The sequence below is a fragment of the Mastomys coucha genome, unplaced genomic scaffold, assembly GCF_008632895.1.
Source record: "Mastomys coucha isolate ucsf_1 unplaced genomic scaffold, UCSF_Mcou_1 pScaffold7, whole genome shotgun sequence".
In the NCBI taxonomy this organism is placed as follows: domain Eukaryota; kingdom Metazoa; phylum Chordata; class Mammalia; order Rodentia; family Muridae; genus Mastomys; species Mastomys coucha.
In genome coordinates this window covers 42,989,672-43,011,331 of record NW_022196913.1, presented here as the reverse complement: position 1 = coordinate 43,011,331, position 21,660 = coordinate 42,989,672, and the positions used below count along the sequence as shown (strand labels likewise).

Sequence of the window (21,660 nt, the reverse complement as noted above, 5' to 3'; positions counted from 1 at the left end):
GTTATAAGCATATTCTCCACCCCTTCCCTTTTTCTCTTCCCCCTCCTCCCCTCTTGTGTTTTTTTGTTTGTTTGTGTGTTTTTTGTTTTTTTGTTTTGTTTTGTTTTTGAGAACTCTGCGTATATGTAGGTCAAGCGGGACTGGAACTCACAGATATTCTCCTGCCTCTGCCTCATGAATGTTGAGATTAAAGGCATGTGCCACCATGGCCAGGTTGTATAAGCATTCTCTTAGGAAAATGTTTACCAACGGCCTGCTGAGATGGGTCTGCAGGTGAAGACATGCTGCTAAGCCTAGCAGCTTGAGCTTGATACCCAGAACCCACAAGCCCACAAGGTGTAAGAGAACTGCTTCTTATAAGCTGTTCTCTTACTTTTACATGTATGTGTGCACATGCATGTACACACACACACACAAAGAGTAAGTGTAAAATACTTCGAAAAAAGCAATTCTACTAAAAAATAAGTTTTCCACATTGGCCATGACAGAGGTAACCATATAGAGAGAGTTAAACAAAATATGTTGAGAATTTATCTAAGTCACATATTAGGAAATAAAATTATATGGTAAGTAAAACAGATACAGACACATAGCAACCCATCTCCCAGGAAGTAAGTCATAGCTTGAGGAACTTCTCCTTAAGAATGTTTTTCTAAGGACCCAGAAATCAAATCTTGGCCATGTTTGATTTGTTCTTTTTGACAAGCACTTGGTCTGTTCTTTTCACACACCAACCTTCCCCATTTCTCCTCCCAAGAGCTTACTTCATATAGCACAGAAGTTTTCCTGAGTGTCAGCATCTGCCCCTATCGCTGCTTGCTATTCCACGAATTAGAAGAAGGCTGGGGACTGGAGAGGTAACTTAGCTGTTAAAAGGTCTAAACTACTCTTTCAGAGGATCCAAGTTCAGGTGGCTCACAACTGTAACTCCAGTTCCAGGAGCTCAATTTTCTCTCCTGGTCTCTGTGAGAACCAGGCATACATGTGGCACACATGCTAACAGCATACAGGCAAATACTCATGCTTATGACTTAAAAATAAATCTAAAAACAAACAAACAAACAAAAAGGAAAGATCAGATGCAGTCCAGAGACTTGAGAGGCCAGCACCGACTACAGTGCTCGCACACCGACAGTAACAAGCGTGCCCAGCAGGGCTCTTAGCATAGTCGTCTTGCACATCCCTGCCACTCAGGCAGAGCTCACCTTAGGAAGAACTCACCAGAAGCTCTAGCTCATTTTTTTTTCTTTTTTTTTTTTAATTTTTGTCTACAAAAGAGGACTAAGTGCCACACGGTGGCAGTGTTTCTCAGAATTCCTCAAGTACGGGCTCTGTTTGGTGTTTGGCGTTGGCAGCTTTCTTCTAACTTTAGACAGTTTATCCCTGAATTCCAGTGAACATGAGGGGCAAAGCTTGAAATGGTGAGTAGCCTCTCTTAGGGCCCATTCCCACCTAGCACTTGTGGAAGGCAGTGTGGCAGTTTCCTGGGGAGAGACGTTGCCCTTTAAATCATTGTAGTACTACCTGTAAGAGGAAAGGGAGAGAGATATTGGAGAACAAAGTTCATGAGGGACCTACAGAGGGGGTAGTCCTGTGTTACTGTATTAGAATATGCTTGACAGACCCCCTTTAGTGCTTTGCCAAATGCTTGCCAAACACCCAGGCATCTCAGTGGGAATGTGTTTAGTTACTAGTAACAGATACATGGAAAACAGCCCTCAAAAAAGGGCTTATTTTTCTTGCATAGCCCTGGGGCAGATCTGGAAAGCCCAGGGCTGGCATGGTGACTCTATGATGTCAGCTGCTTCCAGCCTGTCTCCTTGGCATATAGCCCTTACACTTAAAAGTAGCTATGGAGCCTCAGCCATTATGTCTCCACTTTGTGTGGTAAAAGAGAGGGCCAACAGGAAGCAGCAGCCAGCCTATGTTAGAGGCATGCGACTACCCCAGACAGAGTGTTGGTAACATAGAATAAGAATGATACACAAGTGTGTGTCTGTCTGTCAGTCTGTCATACCACACATGGGAAAGTGAGTGACAGATAATCCTTACAGCCAGAAAGCTTCAATTGCAAATTTAGAATGTGTACAAGAAGAAATACACGCAGATCAAGAGCTGCCCTGCTTCAGAGCAGAGTTCCTGAGAGAGGACAGTATACTCTAGGAACAGTTTCCCTTCGGGGCTCCACAGGAGACTGCCACAGAAGGGTGACATTTGAGCAGAAAGAGGCCCTCCAAGTGTGGCAGAAATGCTGTAACACAGGATTCAGAAGGAATTGCCCTCATGGGTATGGCTGTCGGGTAGTGGACATGTGGTACACTCTGTAATCCCAGAACTTGGGAGGAAGGCAGGACAGTCGCTGAGTTCAAGGCCAGCATGGGATATCTAGTGAAACCCGGTCTTAGGAGACAAAATAAATGCATTCAAATATGAGATGAATTGGTCCAGGGAAAATTCTTTCAAGGCAGCATCACATAGACTTTCCCTGCATCCTGACCTTTCACCACATGGGGCTGATGAGACTGAGAAAATTTACTTCTTTCTCTTATCTTCTCTAATGCCATCAAGTTACATCTCTAGGTTAAGTGTTCTATAACAGTATCAGTAGTTACTAACAGTGAAAGTGCTCACGGGTAGGCATTGTTTTATGTATGTTACGCTTGTTATTCATTTCAACTTGAATTAAGGAATTAAAGTATATGTAGTTTTAAAAATGCATTACATTAAAGTATATGTGGGAGGTTGCACATCATTATCTTACTGCTGCTAGGCATTGTTCCAACAGTTTTTAACCTGGAAATGAGATGTAACTCTTAGTGAGCACATGCTACTATGGCCTTTTCTTTTTGAGATTGGTGTTGATTGTAGCTCTCAGTCAAATACGTCAGTTAACAACAGGCACTCACCAGGCAGACAGGCTCAGTGAAGAGACTCTTACAGCAGCTATGTAAAAGGCCATCCACTCCACAGGCCTCGTCATTATGTAAGCTAGTTCTTATCACTAGTGCGCTAAGGCTACTAATGTACTTGTCTGAGCTAGGGAAATACTTCAGTCAGTAGACTGCTTGCCTAGTACGTGCCTGATGCCCAGGACTGCATAAAGCTGGTATAATCTCGGCAGGCCAGAGGTAGAGGCAGGAGGATCAATGCGGTTCTCAGCTATAAAGCAAACTCAAGGCCATCCCGGACTACATGAGACCCTTTCCCCCAATCGCAACAACAACAATAAATAATACAGGGTGTGGTGATTGCACGCTTATAATTTTAGTCCTTCAGAGTTGGAGGCAGAAGGATAAGGAGTTTAAAGTCATCATCAGCTTCGTAGTGAGTTTGAGGCCAGCCTGGGTTCTGTGAGACCTTGTCTTAAAAAGCAAGAAAGAAGAGGACAGAGAGACAGAGAGACACAGAGAGAGAACCAACCCAGAAAGAAACAGAAAACTAAATAGCAAAAATCTCCTAGCTACAGAGTGATTGGCAGCCAGTTGTTTGACTTTATCTCAAGGGATCCTACTACTCCCCAAATCTCCCCTGCACCGAGAAGAGCCCTCCCCTGTGTGGGGCTACAGGGTTCTGCTCTTTTACTTTAGGTGCTTTTGTTCCTGCATTGACAGAATATTCCTCTGCCTGATAATAAAGAAATGAATTCACCATAAAGGCTGGAGTATTTCTCTTAAACTTGATTCTTCCCAGTTCCAATGCCATCTTGAAACAACAGCATTAATGGCATAGCTTTTTAGCAGCTTAGTTTTTTTCTTCATCAAATTTTGTCTCTGGGAACAGGCAGCGAAACAGCCCAGCAAATACAAGCAACACCGATAATAAGGCCAAGTGGTAAGATAGTCTCAGAACAGCAAACGGCCAAGCCACCCATAGCCTACAGGCTTCCCAGAAATGCCAGAAGTCGGGGAGCGGGAGGGGTAGAGCACTCGTGCAGACTCTCCAAGCCCCTCAAAATTCCCATCAGGCCTCTTTGGAAATCCTCATAGGCCATTTGGAGAACAGCAGAGCCCAGCAGATGGCTTCCCAGGCTTCACCTCCACAGAGTGACACCATGGAAGCCAAGGCCACACTGGAGAAGCTATAGAGCTGAAGACAGGAAAGAAGAAAGTTATAGGGAAAATGTAAGTCAGAATCGGGAAAACTGTCCAGATGATTGGATAAAATGAAATAGGAAAGGAGTGAGGTGAAAGAGTTTGGGAAAATGAAAGTTTGTTTTGTTTTGTTCTTTTTCAAGACAGGGTTTCTGTGTGTAGTCCCAGCTGTCCTGGAACAGCTCTGTAGACAAGGCTGGCCCCAAACTCAGAGATCGCCTGTCTTTGCATCCCAAGTGCTGGGATTAAAGACATACACCACCATACTGCCTAGGGAAAATAAAAATGTCAACATTATTTTTGAGGTGAGAATTAAACAGAGAGCCCAGGAGTAAATAGTCAAAATATATAGTCCTAAAATAAGACTGAGGCGATGTAACATTGACAAGAGAGGGACTGGAGAGGAAGGAATGCATGCATGCTGATGATGGATCCAGATGACCCAAGACTGTGACAACAAGCCTGAGGAAAATAATCAAGGCACCAAGAAGAACAAAAGAGAATTCAAGAAAACTTGCCTGAAATTGCTGGTGGACTTGTATTGAAGTATGTGCTCTTTCTGGGAAGATTAACCTAGAGTACCCAATGCTTGAGACCATTTCTGAAAGAAGAAGAAAAAAAAAAACACTTTATAGGGGGAAAAAAATCCTCTGGGCCCCCAGGCTAAATGAATAGGCCCTTTGTGAAGAGAAGAAAATGCAACTGTTGGCAGATTTGTCTGTGTTATGCCAGTGGCCTTTGTATCTGGCCCATCTGCACCTTGCTGTAGAGATGACAGACACATGGTTAGGGTTCTGCAGGGCTCCAGGAATGGGATTCTGATGAGCGTTTCCTCAGAGCCAGTGCACATCAGAACACACATCAGACAGAGTTAGACAGACACTTTCCTACCCGCATTAACGTGCTCGTTGGGACCAGAGCTGTGGTAATGGATAAAGGTGCTTGTTGCCAAGTCTGGTGACCAGAGTTTGATCCCTGGAACCCACACGGTGAAAGGAGAGTCCTGCCTCATTCAAGTTGTCCTCTGGACTGTACACACACACACCATAGCATGCGTGTGTTGCCCTACCAATAGATAAATGAAAATTTGTGTGTGTGTGTGGTTTTTTTGTTTGTTTTTTGAGACAGGGTTTCTCTGTACTCCTGGCTGTCCTGGAACTCGCTCTGTAGATCATGCTACCTTTGAACTTAGAGACCTGCTTGCCAAGTGCTGGAATTAAAAGCATGTGCCACCACACCTGACTATTTATTATTATTGTTGTTATTATTGTTTGTTTGTTTTTAGAGGTTTCTCTGCATAGCCCTGGCTGACTGTCCATAATATTTTTTTTACCTGCCTAGCCATAGAATTAATACAAAGCAATAGAGCGGATGTGGTAGTGCAGACCTGTGATCTCAACACAGGAGATGGAAGCAGGTGGGTCTGTGTTTAAGGCCAGCTTCAGCCTCACAGGGAGTTTGAAGCCAGGGCTACAGAAGACCTCATCTCAAACAAACAAACAAAAAAGAGATTGAGGAGGAGAGAACCAGGGATAGTGTCAGGGTTGGGGCAAAGAACAAGTGATAGGAGAATTTGGAGGAGATGGGAAGGCCTGTGGAAAGGAGGCAGTCTTCCCTCTGTGATTGCCTCATGAGGAGTACCTGACATGAGAGGACACACTTTCAAGTCCCGTCCTGAGGGAAAAGGACAGACTACAGGAAAAATCAAGATTATCACCTAACACCGATATGCTGTGTGTTAGGAACAAATAAACACTGACCCTTTCCCGCACAGGGGTGTCATGCAGAGTGCTAGCATTATCAGCCATGAGATAAAGGAAACAAATTTCGAGCTTTAAAATATAGTTTCCTGGACTAGAGAGATGACTCTAGTTGAGAGCACATATTGCTCTTCCACAGGACCTGAGTTAAATTCCCAGCACCCGCATCATGTGCCTCACAACCATCCATAACTCCAGTGCCAGGGGATCCAGTGAGCTCTTCTGGCCTCTAGAGCTAGCCACACATACAGTTTAAAAATAAATAGCCTCCAACATAAGGTTGTTTGCTTTTGAAAATGTGTAGGAGCACTGCCCATTCAGTACTGAGCATCTTAGGAATATTTGGAATTGAATTTCATGTCAGTCTAGTGACATGAGGCCCAGTTCTCCTTGTCGCGGATGTACGAGGGGAAGCCACAGCTCCAGGTCAACCTCAAGATCATTTCAAGACACAAACTGCAGTGCATTGTGTGGCTAACATAGAATGTTGGATGAGTTAGGGATTAAGTACATTTTCAACTATGTTTTGAGTCTTCTTTGGGTTTATCAGGGGTTGACCCCTTTATAATCTGAAAGCATCTGAACCATTCAGAAAGTACCAGAAAGGGAGACAAGTAGACCACACAGAGAGCTATATGTGTTACATGTGTGCTTTTGAATTTTGGTAAGGATTTTATTTTTAATTATATGTAACTATGTCTGGACAAGTGAGTACAGCTCCCGCAGAGGCCAGAAGAGGACATCCAGTGTGCTGAAGCTGTACTACAAGGGGCTCTGAGCCACCCGTGGGTGCTGGCAGCTGAACTCGTATCCTCTGAACAAACAGCAAGCACTCTTAACCAGCGATCCATCTCTCAAGCACTGCGCTTATGACTCTTACTCACGAGTGATAAAAGAAACATCTCCGTACCCCATTCTGTTTAAAAACAACTTTAAAACTATTTGTATACTGTTAGCTGTGTGTGTGTGTGTGTGTGTGTGTGTGTGTGTGTGTGATAAATGCATGTGTCGAGACATACCTGTGCATCCAGGCACATGTATTCTTATATTTAAACCAATGGTTAAATACATTTAAAAACGTACTTAACAGGAGAAAATAAACCAGCATAGGAGGGAAGCTAGACTTCTGGGTGCCTGTTGTTTTACAGATATAGTTTTGAAGCCATGTAGGTATTTTATATGATTTGAAACAATACTAAATTTCAAAGAGCAGTTCCTAAAATCAAGTCATAGATGAAGAAATTCATCTGTATTCCTGAGTGGTGATAGTATAGTGTTACTCAGACATTCTTACAAGAAAATTACTTGGCTGGTACAGAGGTACATGTCAATTCTCAGCACTCAGGAAATAGAGGCAGGAGGAATGTGAGGTCCAGGCCAGCCTGGGCTACATAGTAAAGCCTTGTCTTAGTCAAACAGACAGTGCTTTGACTGTACATTTATAGTGTAACATACCTTCAGAACAAAAAATCCTTTTAAAAACATTTTAAGTTTTAGTAATCATATTAATATTTTTATTTAAGTCAAAGAAAACGAAACTAAGTAATTTGGGATCTGAAAAGAAATATAATAGATGAAAGTAATTTGAACTTGGTCAATATGAACCAAAATATAACTTTTCTTTATATAAAAACTGAATAATTTCCTAAGCCAGTCAGTCATTGTAGCTCTTATCTGTAAATCTAGCACTTGGGAGGCAGAAACAAGAGATTCCAGAGTTCAAGTCCAACTTGTAGTATGTACTGAGTTCTAAGCTAGCCTGGGTAACAGAGATAAACCCTTTGCCAAAAAAACAAAAACAGTATTTCCAGCCTTGTCCCCTAAGGGTTAATTCTGGTGGCCCACCTTGTAGTTGTGAGCAGCCTTCCTGTTGTAAATTTTGTCTCTTATCACCAGTGGTCCAAGAGAGCCAGTGCCAAGCCAAGAGAGAGGTTCAGGTAGAATATGGGCACAAGGTCATACCAAACTGAAAAGCCTGGTCAAGAAAGCTGAAGCTCACTGAAGCCACCATAGCCAGTTGGAAAAGAACTAGGGAACTGCATGAGCTCATTGTGGAAAGCCTGAGTACCAGTGGAGTGTAATGACTGAGAAACTCAGGTCTGTTTAAACCGTGGGATGTGTGCAGTTGCCTTCTATTGCCCTTAGTGCCAGGGAGCCGACTACCCCTGCTGCTACTCCCAGTACCACCCAGATAGTGTCTCACTTAGCCCAGGCTGGTTTAGAACTGCAACTGAGGATGCCTTTGAATCCTCCTGCCTCTACATTCCAAGTGCTATAATCACGGGCATGTGCTACCATGCCTAGTCCAACTCATTATCTTTTAAATTGGCAAATAAGGGAAGGGAGTTGAGTGTTTTCTATTGCTTTTCTTATATGAATGCTGCTCAGAGTAATCAAATCACTGACAAAAGGCAGTCTTCACTTTCAGAAGTATCCCTGTTATTACGTGGAGATGAAATACTACCCCATCCTGTTGAGAGAGTGGACACCCGCCTCTGGAATGTTCATACAAACAGTCAGACAAACCCTGAACTGATTGCATAGTCAGTTCTGACTGCTGATGTACGGAAAGGGAAGAGACAGCAGAGGATGCTGATTTACAGCATGGAGAGACAGCGTCTGACTCTGTGTTTTGATTCAAATAAGCATGGATGAAAAGACCGTTTATAGGACATTTGAGGGACTGTGACCATATCTTTACTTAGAGATATTAAAGAGTTGTTTGTGGTGGTGGTAGTATGTGTGTGTGTATGTGTGTGTGTGTGTGTGTGTGTGGTGAGAGAGAGATAGAGACTCATCTTTTATTTTTAGTTTTTAATTAATTATTTAATTTTTATGTGTGCACCTGCATGTTTGTATGTGTGCCTTATGCATGGTAGGTGCCCGTGGAGATGAGAGGATGCTGGATCTCCTGGTTGTGAAGCACCTTATGGTTGCTGGAAACTGAACCTGGGTCCTCTAGAAGAGTAGCTAATGCTCTTACCCACCGAGCCGTTTCTCTAGCTCTGCCTCTTTTACTCTGAAGATGAGTCTGTCTCACGAAGGCATGTTTTGAAATGTTTACAATGATATGCTATACTCCCTAGGCCGTGCTTCTCGGCGCCCTGGGGAGCTGTGGTGCATGGAGGAAGCAGGTCAGCTTGAGTTGAGCTTTGCTGCGGTTTGCTCAGGGTGAGAGGCATTATGTTCTCTCTCTCAACTTTTGCATGAGCTTTACATTTTTCACTGTAGAAAAATGTGTAAAATATTTGCAACCAGCCACAGTGACTTCATAAGGATTGCATAGAACAAAAGCCTCAGCAATACAAACGATTTGTTAGATTCTTATACCTCTTAAATTAACATTTTGTTTTGTATTAAATTTTAGATTTACAGAAAATTTTCAGAGGTGACAGTACTTTCATTTATTGTTTTCTCATTCCTAGTGTCTTATTTTACCACATTATAAAAACTAAGAAACAACATTGGCTACTAATAAAACCATCATAGTTTGTCAGGATCGTACTAGTTTTTCCCTAGTAATGTTCTTCATGTTTGAGGATCAACACAGGGAACCGCCTTGTGTTTCATTTTGTCTCTCTTGCTGCTTTTCTGTGACAGTTGCTCAGTCTTCCCTTGTCTTTCTTGACCAGAGTGGGTCTAAGGTACTAAAGCCTCCCCACCGGGATTTGTCTGATGTTTTTCTTGTGATCACACTGGGCTTATGGGCTTTGGCAAAGAAAACCCACACTGAGGCTGGATGGGGGAAGTGGAACACTGAGACCATGCAGGCTCCATGACTGATCCCCACAGGACTTGGCACAAGGCTATGTGTGTGGCTGTGATGTTCCTGCAGAGGGTTCCAAGCACAGTGAGCAAGGGAGATGGTGAGGGAGGAGTGCTTCTGGGACAGTAGGGCTTCACAGCAGCAACTGACTATGCTTGCAAACTATAAATGACCCAGAGCTCTTGAGTGGAGGAGCCCAGTGATGCCCAGCTGGCTACACAGACACCTCTGCTTAGCATGGGCCAAGATGGCACAGACACTGGCATCATCCACATTCTTAGTAGATACAGTACATTTCCAACTCACAGGTAGATTCATACCAGTTAGAGACCTGCTTCCTGGGTAGGTCCCAGCCTTGCAGACACAGGCCTTTCTAAGGATAGCAGCCTCCACTGCTCATTTTTCTGCATGATAGGTGTGTCTGTCTGTCACTTTGACCATTACTTTGACCAAATAACATTGTTATTTTGAAGAGGAAAAAGGCAGACATAAAATCTGTAGCACATAAGAATGGAATCATCAGGGCACGCTCTAATGAGATATGTAACCGTGTACGAGCCTTTCTTGCCTTTCTAGTATTTCTCCTGTCCATTTCTGAACACTGCTATAAAATATTATTCTTATTCCAGATTTTGGAGTGTTTTATAATAAAAAATGCTGCCAGGTTTTGACCTTTTCAGCCAGAGATTTAAAAGGTGTGTGTCCTCCCAAGCCTGTCCTCTTGGAACTACAGACAGTAATTGCTTGAGACACTTGTCATTTATATTTCTTAATAGGAAAAACGTGGCCTTCGAGAATTGCGTGTTCTTGAGAACTTGAAGAATATGATCCAGGAAACAAATGAGCGCATGCTTCCCAAATGCAGAGAGACCATGCAGGGCGGCCTTGGGGAGACCCTGCAGAGACGTAAGTCTGGCTGCTCTGCAGCTTTCCCTCACATTCCCACAACCAGGCATGTTCTCCTGAGTGTTGCTGGGAAGGGGAGCAGAGCTCCTGCTGTGGCTTACCTGGAGGCCAGCCACAGACAGAGACTGTCCAATGTGGTCATTCTGCTGGCACCAGGATCCAAAGTAAGCCACATATGTAAACATTGCACAAGACAAGCTCTTTAGTATGGGAGACAATTCTTGCTTTTTACCTTTAAAATTGTTTAATTTTATCTATAAGAAAATATATGATAACTAGGAAATGAGTTTCTCTTTGAAGTGGACTATGCCCTTTATAAATATTTATATTTTATCAGTTTTCTCATTAAGGAGAATATTTCAATAAGTGGCTGACAAAGGAATATTTGTTAGTGTTCTTTAATATTGGACTTTAACATAAATGAAAGTTGATGTTAGTGTGATGTTAAAATTAGGATGTCAGAACACTGAAACTTCTCAGATGTCTACAATAAGAACATGCACCTTGTCCACATAGGACAAAGCCAGCCTGTGAGGGAGGGACAGGGCCAGCCTGTGAGGGAGGGACAAGGCTAGCCTGTGAGGGAGGGGGACAGGGCCAGCTTGTGAGAGAGGGGAACAGGGCCAGCCTGTGAGGGAGGGACAGGGCCAGCCTGTGAGGGAGGGGAGCAAGCCCAGCCTGTGAGGGAGGGGAACAGGGCCAGCCTGTGAGGGAGGGGGACAGGGCCAGCATGTGAGGGAGGGACAGGGACAGCCTGTGAGGGAGGGGAGCAAGGCCAGCCTGTGAGGGAGGGGAACAGGGTCAGCCTGTGAGGGAGGGGGACAGGGCCAGCCTGTGAGGGAGGGGGACAGGGCCAGCCTGTGAGGAAAGCAGGAAAGAAGCCTCAGTTAGCAGTGGAGTCCCATAGGGTCATGTGTACTCTGACACTGGAAGGAGGTTTAAAGGGCCAACTTTCCTATGATCACATTTGATTTCTTCATGTAGAACAGGTGTGGAGGCCGGGAGTATGGGGGTGGTGGTGGGGTAGTGGTCAGGACATAAAAATAAAAATCGACATTAGGCTTTTGTATTGTGCTTGTTTGTCTATAAGCCTGCATCCCTAGCTAACAAGCATTCTAGGTTGTGTGTGTGTGTGTATGTGTCACTGGAACATGTGTACATGAAGGCCAGAGTGTCTGGGGCCTGGGGCTCTCAGGGCACATTGGCTGGCCACCATTGGGCCCCAGGGGTCCATTGCCTCTCCAGTGCTGAGGTACAGGTGTGCATCACTGTGCTTAGCCTTTTTATGAGATTGCTGAGGATCAAACCCAGTCCTTCATGCTTGTATGGAAAGCATTTGACCAACTGAGCCATGTCTGCAACCCCCTGGTTATTATCAGGTGGGATGCTTACGTAGGAACTGAGAAGATCCCTTTGACACTGGGAGCATCACTAAAGCAATTGAATAAGACACAGTAAGATAAGATGGGCTGCTATTTGACTGATTTCCTCTTCAGGCTGAAGTTAGTCAGCTATCAGGCTTTCCTAATGACATTGGAAAGTATTGCCAGTAATTTAGAATCTGAATGGAAGAATTGCATTCTTGTGATGGGGATCTGGCCTCTGAAGTATGCTGGGTCGTATTTTTGGTGTGAGAAACTTGGCAATGGCCTTGGAAGCTGTTCTCTGCTAGCAACAGGAGAGGCTGCTGCAGAAGGCTCCAGAATGAGGCTTTCTTGTGTCTAGTTTGCTAAGGCCCGTGGCTCTATAGAAACAGTGATGCACCAGCAAATGGAAGTCTTTTTAAAAATTAACCTGGGTCCATCTGTCATCCCTAGCAGATTTCATTTTTTAAAGTTTGACATTTTAAACCCTTGTTAGCGTATTTGTGTTCATTTGTGTAAAGTCATATATAAACAAACTTAACATGAATTTTCTGATCTAAATAGACCATGGAGAGTGATGAGCTGTGGACTTCTGTGCCTGTCCGTAGACCCAGTCTCCCAGACTAAATGTTTGAGACTGGGTGCAGTCGGTGTGTCTCAGAACTCTGCAGATTCGGACCTTACACACGTGGGCAATGTCCTAGGCTGGGTGCACAGAGCTATAGAGCCAGACTCCTCAGCAGCTTATCAGAAACCACAAAAAAGCAGTAAGATTCTGTCAGGGCACAAGAAGGCATCACTGATGTCTCATTCTGAGGACACAGCTGTCTATGTCCAGCTTATCGGTTATTTAATAGGCTCCTAAATTTCACCAGATTTGAGGTAAGGAGATCTTCCCTTGGTATCAGGGTCCCTTGGTTTTTGAGTAAGAAAGACATGGAGGCTCCAGGTCACCCACTCAGAGCCAAAGGTGGCTTCACTAAGGGAATCAATATTCTCTCGCCTGTCTCCTCTGTTCTTAAGCAGCTGACATGCTAAGCACTCATCTTCTTATTGCACATTCTCCCTACTAAAACAGAGACGCACATGCTCGCTGCATGTCACCCAGTCAGTGCTTAGCACCTTGCTGCTCTCTAATTACCTGCTTGATCTCAGTGGCTGAGAGCACAGCTAGCACCTGCTCTAATGTTAGTCTGAGATAGTGCTGCTATAAGGTGTTGAAGCTCACACATAGGCAGAATGATAGAAATTGTTTCTGTTTTATGTGGAGCAAATCAAGACATTGTTAGCTACGTGGAGCATAGTAACTATGCAAGGGTGCTCATCTCCTTTCGAAAATTTTGGAAAGTCCTTTTGGAAAAATTGAAAGAAAAGCATTTGCACAGAACTCAGGAGGCTGACTGAGGCAAGAACATCTGGAGTTAAAGGCCGTCCTTGGCTACACAGTGAAGTCGAGGGCACCCTTGGCTAATTGAGACCCGGTTGTTTATCACAAGTCAATACAGTCTCCTGACACAGATAGCAGAAAACAGTGCTTCCTGTTGAAGGGCGTAGCCACAAAGTGATATGAAGTGATACAACATAGGCCTTCTTGTGGTCTCACTGACCACTAAGGATGGGCAGGACTGTTGTAGAGTGGTCAGGTGATTATTTATTTATAGATTTTAGAAAGGCTAACTTTGTAAGTTCCGAAAAGCTCAGTGGGGAAAGGCACTTGCTGCTAAGCCTGACAGCCTGAATTGGATGCCTAGAACCCACATAGTGGAATGAGAACCGAATACAAAGTTGTCCTTTGACCTGTTGAAGCACATGTACCCGCACACACATACAAAAGTGAAATAAAAAAGAAAAGCCTTTTCTGTTTTGTGGCTATGTGGCTGAAATGTGGATAACTTCACAGGGAGTCAAGTGGATATTCTTTCCATCTTCATGGAGACAGTTCTGTAGAGGAAGAGAAGTGTAGGCTTATCCCCTTCATCCAAAGGAAGTTTTTAAAGGCCGTGATAGCCCACAGATAAGTGTAGTCTTCATGCTTCCTCAAAGAAACTTCTTTTTACAGCAAACAGAGCCCACCACAGAAAACCACAGCCAGTCAGAATGCAGATTTGTGGAGCCCAGTCCCAATGCATATATCTACTTAGCACTGGAACTCAAGGCCCAGTGGATATTGAAGAACGGGAGGGAAGACTGTAAGAGCCAGAGGCCCAGGGAGTTTACTGTGAGGCTGTGTCTCCTAGTAATGACAGAAGCTACAACTATGAAGTCTCATCACCATGACAACCTAAGCATGAGCTGAGTGCAGGTGACACCCACAGACATGCCAAAGAGGATGGGGAAAGCCCGCAGGCCTCAGCCCTATGCAAAGAACTACAGGCAACTAAGGAATGCTGGGAGCTGGAGAAATGGTCTTCCCAGAGAAGAGTACAGCGCTTTGTCATTCAGTACCAAATGCTCAGCCCTGAAAACATACATACAAGTAACGTTTTACAGACTGCACAAGTTATATCTAGGAATATGCATGTATGTACATATATGCTTCTAACAGTGAACAAAGAGGCTATGGATTTAAAAGAGAGCAAGAAGGGTGGATGGGCAGGTTTGAGAGGAGGAAAGGGGAGGTAATTATAATCTTGGAGCAGGGGTGCTGTGACAGGTGACCGCAGAAGTGACATGGCCCTTCAACTTTCAAACTATACTCAGGGTGATCCAAAAATGAAAATGACCTGAGGACAGAAAACAGATTTTTAAGATCTGTTCACAGAGCCAGGAAGGAAAAAAGACAAACAGGAAATGATAGCACCATGCTTAGGAAGGTGATGTCATACTCGCCGCCCCAGGAAGAAGGCAGATCTAATCAACTCCTCTCTGTTTTGTTTTCCTACTTTCATTAAGGAAAATGATTGGGAAGCTAGTCCTTAGCTGTCATCTGTGATCTAGGAAAATTTGTTAATAGCCACTGAAAATAGAGTTTTTGAAAATAAGATCTACTGGCCGCATCCCAGAGGCAGAGGCTTCACAGTTTTCTGAAAGAGAAATCATTGTCCCTTCCCAGATGTAGACCTGGTTGGTTTAGCCCTAAGCCGGGGGAAGAAGACAGACAGATGGCTTCCAGCTTCAGCAGCTGTGACAGAAGGTAGTCCTGTAGCAGTCTGCCTCTGCTGAGTGAATTTCACAGCTGAAAGCACTAAGTCAGAGGACAGGGAGAGTGAATGCTCTGTGTGAGGGCAGCAGAGTGGACAGGGTCCTCAGCACACCATCACTTGACACCGCTCAAGAGCTACCTTTGAGACAGGGTCTTTCCTGTGCCTTAGGCTGGTCTGGAACTCACTCTGTGAGCCAGGCTGTGCTATAGGTCTCACATTGACCCTGGGTCTTGGTGTTTTGGCTAGTCTGTCTCTACTATCAGACACAGCAGCTGGAAATCCAAACTTAGGTCCTCATACTCATGTAGCTGACTCCCCAGTTACATGGTTCTTATTAATAGTACTTAATATCTTAATGGGCATGTTTGCTATTATGCTTTCTTATGAATGACCATGTCCATCCTGAGGTCCTGTTGTTAGTTCGTCATTTGTAAAATAAGTAAGACACCCAAACAGACACTTGCAGGAGAGTTGGGAGAAAAGCGTTCTGAGGAGCAGGGCGTGCCAATGCCTTGTGTTGGGAGTATGGTCGACACAGTGGAAGAAGAGCGAGGAGGTCGGTGTGCCCAGAACAAGGGTTAAGATGTAAAGGAGGTACTTAGATGGTGAGAAGCTAAGGAGGGAGGAGCTCAGCAAGAGCAGGGCGGGGCATGGAGCAGGGCTCTGTAAGTATGTCAGGAATCAGTGGACCAGCAAGAAGGCAGAACGGTCACAGATCGCAAGGCTGGCTGGTACCCTGCAGACCAATTGCCTTTGTCAGAGTAGAAGTGAAGTTCAGCTGCTAATGGGAAGGTCTGAGGAACTCGGGGATTCACACTACCCTGGGAGTGGTTTTGTGCAATATTTTATGCCTGGAGTCTTTCCTGAGACCCACCGCATGAGGTCTGGTATGAAAGTTTCCACTTGTATCATCAAGCCAGCTCTCTAAAGGTCTTAGATTTTAGAACATTTTGAATTTGGGGATGCTCACCTTACATTAGAATGTTGGATCTTAAGAAATGGAGATTATTTAGTGAACTTTCAGACCTGGGAGAGGTAAATGTTATAGCAGCATCCATGATGAGCTAGTTAGAAGACAGGAGCAATGACAAGAAGAGTGAGCAGAAAGCTGTGGGGGCCATCTGGCTGCCGGGCGTTGCCTCAGAAAGAGGGCTCAGATGATGGGCCTCGTTGTTCTAAATGTGCTGTGAGTTCATCCCTTTTTAGAGAACGTTGATTAAGGTGTTGATGCCAACATCAGTGGGCTTAGTATTTCTGTGCTCTTTGGATTACAGCTCAGAGCTCAAAAAACGGTGGGTTTTCCAGCTATGCCATCCTGAATGTGTTGGCAAAATGTACTTTTCCACTTGGCCACCCCTCCAACTGGTAACTAGTATCTATTTTTAATACACTCTGTTGAGATCTAAGGAATCCAGATAGGTGTGTTCCTGACCAGAGGCTGCCACTGAAATCCTACTGTCTGTTTTATTTCAGTGCAAGCAGCTAATGACTCCATCTGCAGACTCCAACAGAAAGAACAGGAACGGAAAAAGGTAAAAATGGGCAACTTGAGCCTAGGGGCACAGACTTCTTGGACCTGTTATTACACTGTCAGCAGCTGCTTCTAATCTAGTGTCTCTGAGTTCATTTTCTATGACCCAGTGGCTAAAAGACCGAAAGCTGGAGCTAGGAGATGGTTCAGCAGTTAAGAACACTGCTCTTCCAGCAGACTCAGGTTCAGTTCCCACCACCTACGTTGGTGGCTCACAAGTGTCAGTTACTCTAGTCCCAGGGGATCCAATGCCCTCTTCTGGCTTCCTCAGGCACTGCATGCACGTGATACACAAACACCCATGCAGGCAAACACTGATAAACATTACAAATATATAGAAATTAAACAAATACTATTTAAAGATGGCTGACACTTTAAGATGTGTTGAAAACATAGTGACGCTGTCATCTTATTAGATGTTTGTGTGTGTGGTGGGATGTGCAGTGTGCCTGTGATCTTTTTAAATGTGTATGTATGTGTGGTGGAGTGTGCAGTGTGTCTGTGATCTTTTTAAATGTGTGTGTGTGTGTATGTGTGTGTGTGTGTCTGTGTGTGTGTGGTGGAGTGTGCCTGTGATCTTTTTAAATGTGTGTGTGTGTGTGTGTGTGTGTGTGTGGTGGAGTGTGCAGTGTGCCTGTGATCTTTTTAAATGTGTGTGTGTGTGTGTGTGTGTGTGTGTGTGTCTGTGTGTGTGTGGTGGAGTGTGCCTGTGATCTTTTTAAATGTGTGTGTGTGTGTGTGTGTGTGTGTGTGGTGGAGTGTGCAGTGTGCCTGTGGCCTTGTCTTCACTTTTGGAGACAGGACCTCATTGACCCTGGGCAGTCACAGCTGCCTGCTGCACTCCAGGATCTCAGTGTAAGTACCTCACCATCTGGGCCTTTACCCAGTACCTAGCCATTTTTAATAAATTCAAATATACTTTTCAACATTTGCATATTTTTTTCTGAAAGTGTTATTTGTCTCACAGAGGAAAGAAAGAAAAAAAAACCCCATAAACCTTGCCTGTAAGCCTGAAGCCATATTCACTGTGGCATTATGCATGTCCCTTTAGAAAAGGTAGCAAGTACTCAGTGGACAATCACAGGAGGGTGTGTAGCCTTAGCTAGACAATGCTAGGCCTAATTTGAATTGTATCATTAACTCAAATGTGGAAAAGCAGGCTAAAATGTAAGTTAATGAGATAATTTGGTGTTTTCACCTGGAAATTTCTTAGTGTTTCAGTAATTTATTCATTGCTCTAAATTAATAAAAGTACTTATCACGTTTACTAGTACAGATGTTGAAACCTCTAGACCCTCTGAAAGAAAACCCCTTTCTCTTGTGTATTCTCATTAACTGAGTATAGGTAGGTAATGGAATGAAACCTTCCAGAGTTGTGATTATCCAATTTTGGGTGCCCATTGAGAGTTTTGAAGCTCAATGATGGTGTAAACCTTACTGAAAGGACCTGGTGTTTAAGCTAGATGGGTAAGCTAACCCAGGGTTCCAGGGCCCAGCTCTGGAAACCAGGCTTTGCTGAGCACAGAGAGCATAGCAAGGCAGAGGTGTGGTTGGGAGACCGGTGTCCAGTGGAACACCAGCACAGCACTGACGGACTACAGACAGTGACTAGAATGGACAGGCCAGCCTGGGCAGCAGGTACCATTTAATCTTGTGCTTTACCAGCGGCCACCAGGGGGAGCACTTTCTTGTTTGTTAAGATTAAGACCTGGGGAGCTAAAATCCAGGAGTCTTAAACCACAAATACTAATAGAAGATAGGGCAAAGTGTGCACTGTGGTCAAGTTACACAAGCCTTGTGTGATCTCAGCAAAAGGAACGATTAGGAATGTGTGGCCGTCCATGCCTGACCTCATTTGGCAAGCAGGGTTCAGGTGCTGGTGTGTGGAAGGCTATGGGAGGGCGAGGAGAATGGCAGAAGCAAAGACAGAGGAGGAGGAGGAGGCAGTGAGTGCTGGCTTGGCTGTCCAGTGTCAGCTCTGGGTGAGTGCGGAGGACCCTGAGGCTGCACACTTTGTTACTGGGGGCAAGAGTGCGTCTGTTTGTGAGAAAGCGTATCTGGTAGAGTGCTGGCTGCACACTTTCGTTTGTTGTTTATTTTGAGACATGATCTGATAGCACCTAAGCTAACCTTGCACTTGCTCTCTAGTGAAGGCTAGCCATAAACTCCTGACCTTCCTGCTGCTTCATCCCAAGTTGTGTGATAGAGACTTTGGCGCCATGCCTGGCTTTGCCTTGGAGTATTGGAACATATTGCAATGCTCTTCCACCAAGGACTAGCACAGTCAGTGAACCTTGCATTTATAAGGGATACTCTGAGTTTTCCCTTCCAGACAGTTTAATAAATTGTCTTGAACTTATGAAAGATGTGCATTTTCACAGACCAGCAATAAGTGAAAATTCCTTCCATGCTTACTGGGATAAACCTTTTGTCTAAGTCCTAATTCTTTCAGTGTTACACTTAACCTAGTTATCAGAGCATTGGAAGTACTTGGCTACAGAGCTTTAAGATTGTTTGACTTTACTGCCACCCCACCTCCTCCTCAAAGTTTGACAAGACACTCATCATACACGTAACACATACATGCGCATGCACACACCACATGCACACACATACACATATTTGTCATAAAGGTCGAGTAGTTCCTTGGACAGCAGGTATGTACAGATGATGAACAGCCCCCGTTTGCACTTCTCTGCCTAATACTGGCTGTTGCCTTGGTTAGCCTCTCAGCCCCATTTTGTATATTTGAAAGGCTCTCCAAACAAAAAAGATGGAAGTAGTAATGGAATAAAATAGGCTGTTACCATTAATCAGTAATGCTTTTATGTTAAGACAATTTGTGGAATTCTGTGGGAAGTAAATTGATAAGCATCACTTGTCCAAATCACATTTCCCACAATTGATATCTAAAAGAACATTCAAAAGAACAATGTATGCCCATTCTGCAGTTGTTCAACATGTCTTAAGAACTACCCTAGTACAGACTTGTGTTCTTGGTGCTAAGAGAATAGTGAACTGAAAATACAGTTGGCTTGTGAAGTCCACTTGCTCTAAAAACAGGTCATGGAAAGATGAGGTGGCCAGGGACAGTGGTCAGAATATAACTGTGGCTCCATGCACACTCATCCACTGTGGCAGCCTGGTCCAGCCGCCTGCTGACAAGGACTTGACTGTGAGGGCTTCTGTTTCATCTTGACCGCAGACTCTCACTGACTCTAGCTAGCTTCCTGTACGATGTTATCATGAGAGCAAGTGACAATCACATGGAGCCTTGTTGATAGAGTTTGAATATAACCATTGTTCGTGATAGACAACAATGATAGAATGCGATAGAGCTAGAAAGTGCAGAGAAAATGAGTACATATTGCTCTGCGTAACATAATTTTAATAGTTTTTAAACTGACATTTTTCCTAAAGTCATTTTTCTTATGCCTATGTAAAGCTCATGTAAAGCTAACATCGTGTGTGTTACTAACAGACGTTCTGAATCTTCCTGATGCAGGGCCTCACCAGTACCCTCAGGCTGGCCTCAGCCTCTGGATGCTAGGATAACAGGCAGTACCCATCATATTGGCTTCCCAAAGGCTTTCCCAGCCTCATTTGGCCTATTCAGAATTTTCCCTCAGTAGAGTTCCTCAGCCTCGGTGCTGCTGGCACTGTAGACCGGATGTGTAATGGGGTCTCCATAGGTTGTCCTTGGCATTGACATTTCTCCCTTCCTGTGTTCCCATGCCAAACATCTCTTCAAGATGAACAGAACTACTGGCTTAGACTAATACATGCAAAAATGTTTCTCCTGTATATAGAATCTTCATTCATAGACTTGGTTCTAAATGTAGATTAGTTTCAGAATCATTTTCTACTTAAATGTCTCTAATGTGGTACTAGAGAAAGCTAATCTATTATTATTCTTACTTTCCCTGTTATATCTTAATTTGCTCATTTGACTGGGTAGATAGAAATGTTATCATTATAGCTACTGCCTTTGGCTGTACAATTGCAGCCCATTAACCAATTTTCAGAACCCTGAAACTCAGAACTTGTTAGCACTAATTCATCCTCTATCCCCCATGCCTGGCACCCAGCATTCTACTGTCTGTCTGTATGAATTAGACTCTTTCAGATGCATCATGTAAGTGTACTTAGATGGGCCTTGAACTCACTGCGTCATTGCACGTGCGCAGCAGAGGGTAACCCGGAGCACGTTGACCCTTCTGCCTCTACCTCCCGAGTGCTAGAATCAATCACAGGTCTGTAGCTCCAGTCCTGATTTTTTGTTCATTTTTGTTGTTGCTTTGGTTTGTGGTGGTGCTGGAGATTAAAGCCAGGTTAAGCACTCTACCAACTGAGCTAGCCTAGCCCAAGATGGCTTCTCTCTTCACAATTTGGGTTTCAAGGCTAGTTCACAGGGTCGTATGCTATATAATTTTGTCCTTTAAAGGCTGTATAGGTATACAATCATGTCTATATAACACACTCACACACATATTCATGTACTATATTTGTGTGTATATATGTACACAATCACAATACTGCACTTTAAGAATCTGTATAGCTGTCTGAACACCTGGATCACTTTACCTGTGGCTGTCCCAACTAATACTGCCATTGACATGGGTTTACAAATTCCTATTCATACTCTCTCCTTTAATTCTTTTGGGCAAATATCACAAAGTAGAATTGCTAAAATAGATGGTGATTCTATATCTATTTTTTGAGAAACAACCATATATATATATATATATATATATATATATATATATATATGATTACCACAAACCTTAAGTTTTATTATTTTTAAGCATAGCACTTTATGACTTTTGTTGCCTTTGGTGGTGGTCCTTAGAAACCTATGTTCTATGCCCTGGTCTTTTTTGAAGTATTATATTTGAATTTACTATAGATGGCATTTCTTCCCATCCCATAGATGAGCCCTTTCTGTTTCTGGTGCTCTCTTAGACACCAGGTAGCAGATTAGAATATGTGTGATGTTGGACTCTTATGTCCAGGATCTTCTGAAAATGGCAATATTTGTAGACAAACTGTGCCGCTTGTTTTTTAATTTTTTTTTATTAGATGTTTTCTTTATTTACATG

The 21,660-nt window shown here is 43.8% G+C and overlaps 1 protein-coding gene across 3 annotated transcripts in view; it reads left to right on the top strand.

Moving 5' to 3' along the window:
• The window catches only part of Bloc1s5 (biogenesis of lysosomal organelles complex 1 subunit 5), a 48,430-nt gene that overhangs the window by 8,236 nt on the left and 18,534 nt on the right, over positions 1–21,660 (top strand). For all 3 annotated transcript variants that reach the window (XM_031358643.1, XM_031358641.1, XM_031358642.1), the window contains exons 3-4: positions 10,394–10,523; positions 16,504–16,562. In XM_031358643.1, the coding sequence (XP_031214503.1) occupies positions 10,394–10,523; positions 16,504–16,562 (189 nt within the window). The remainder of the gene's footprint in view (positions 1–10,393; positions 10,524–16,503; positions 16,563–21,660) is intronic.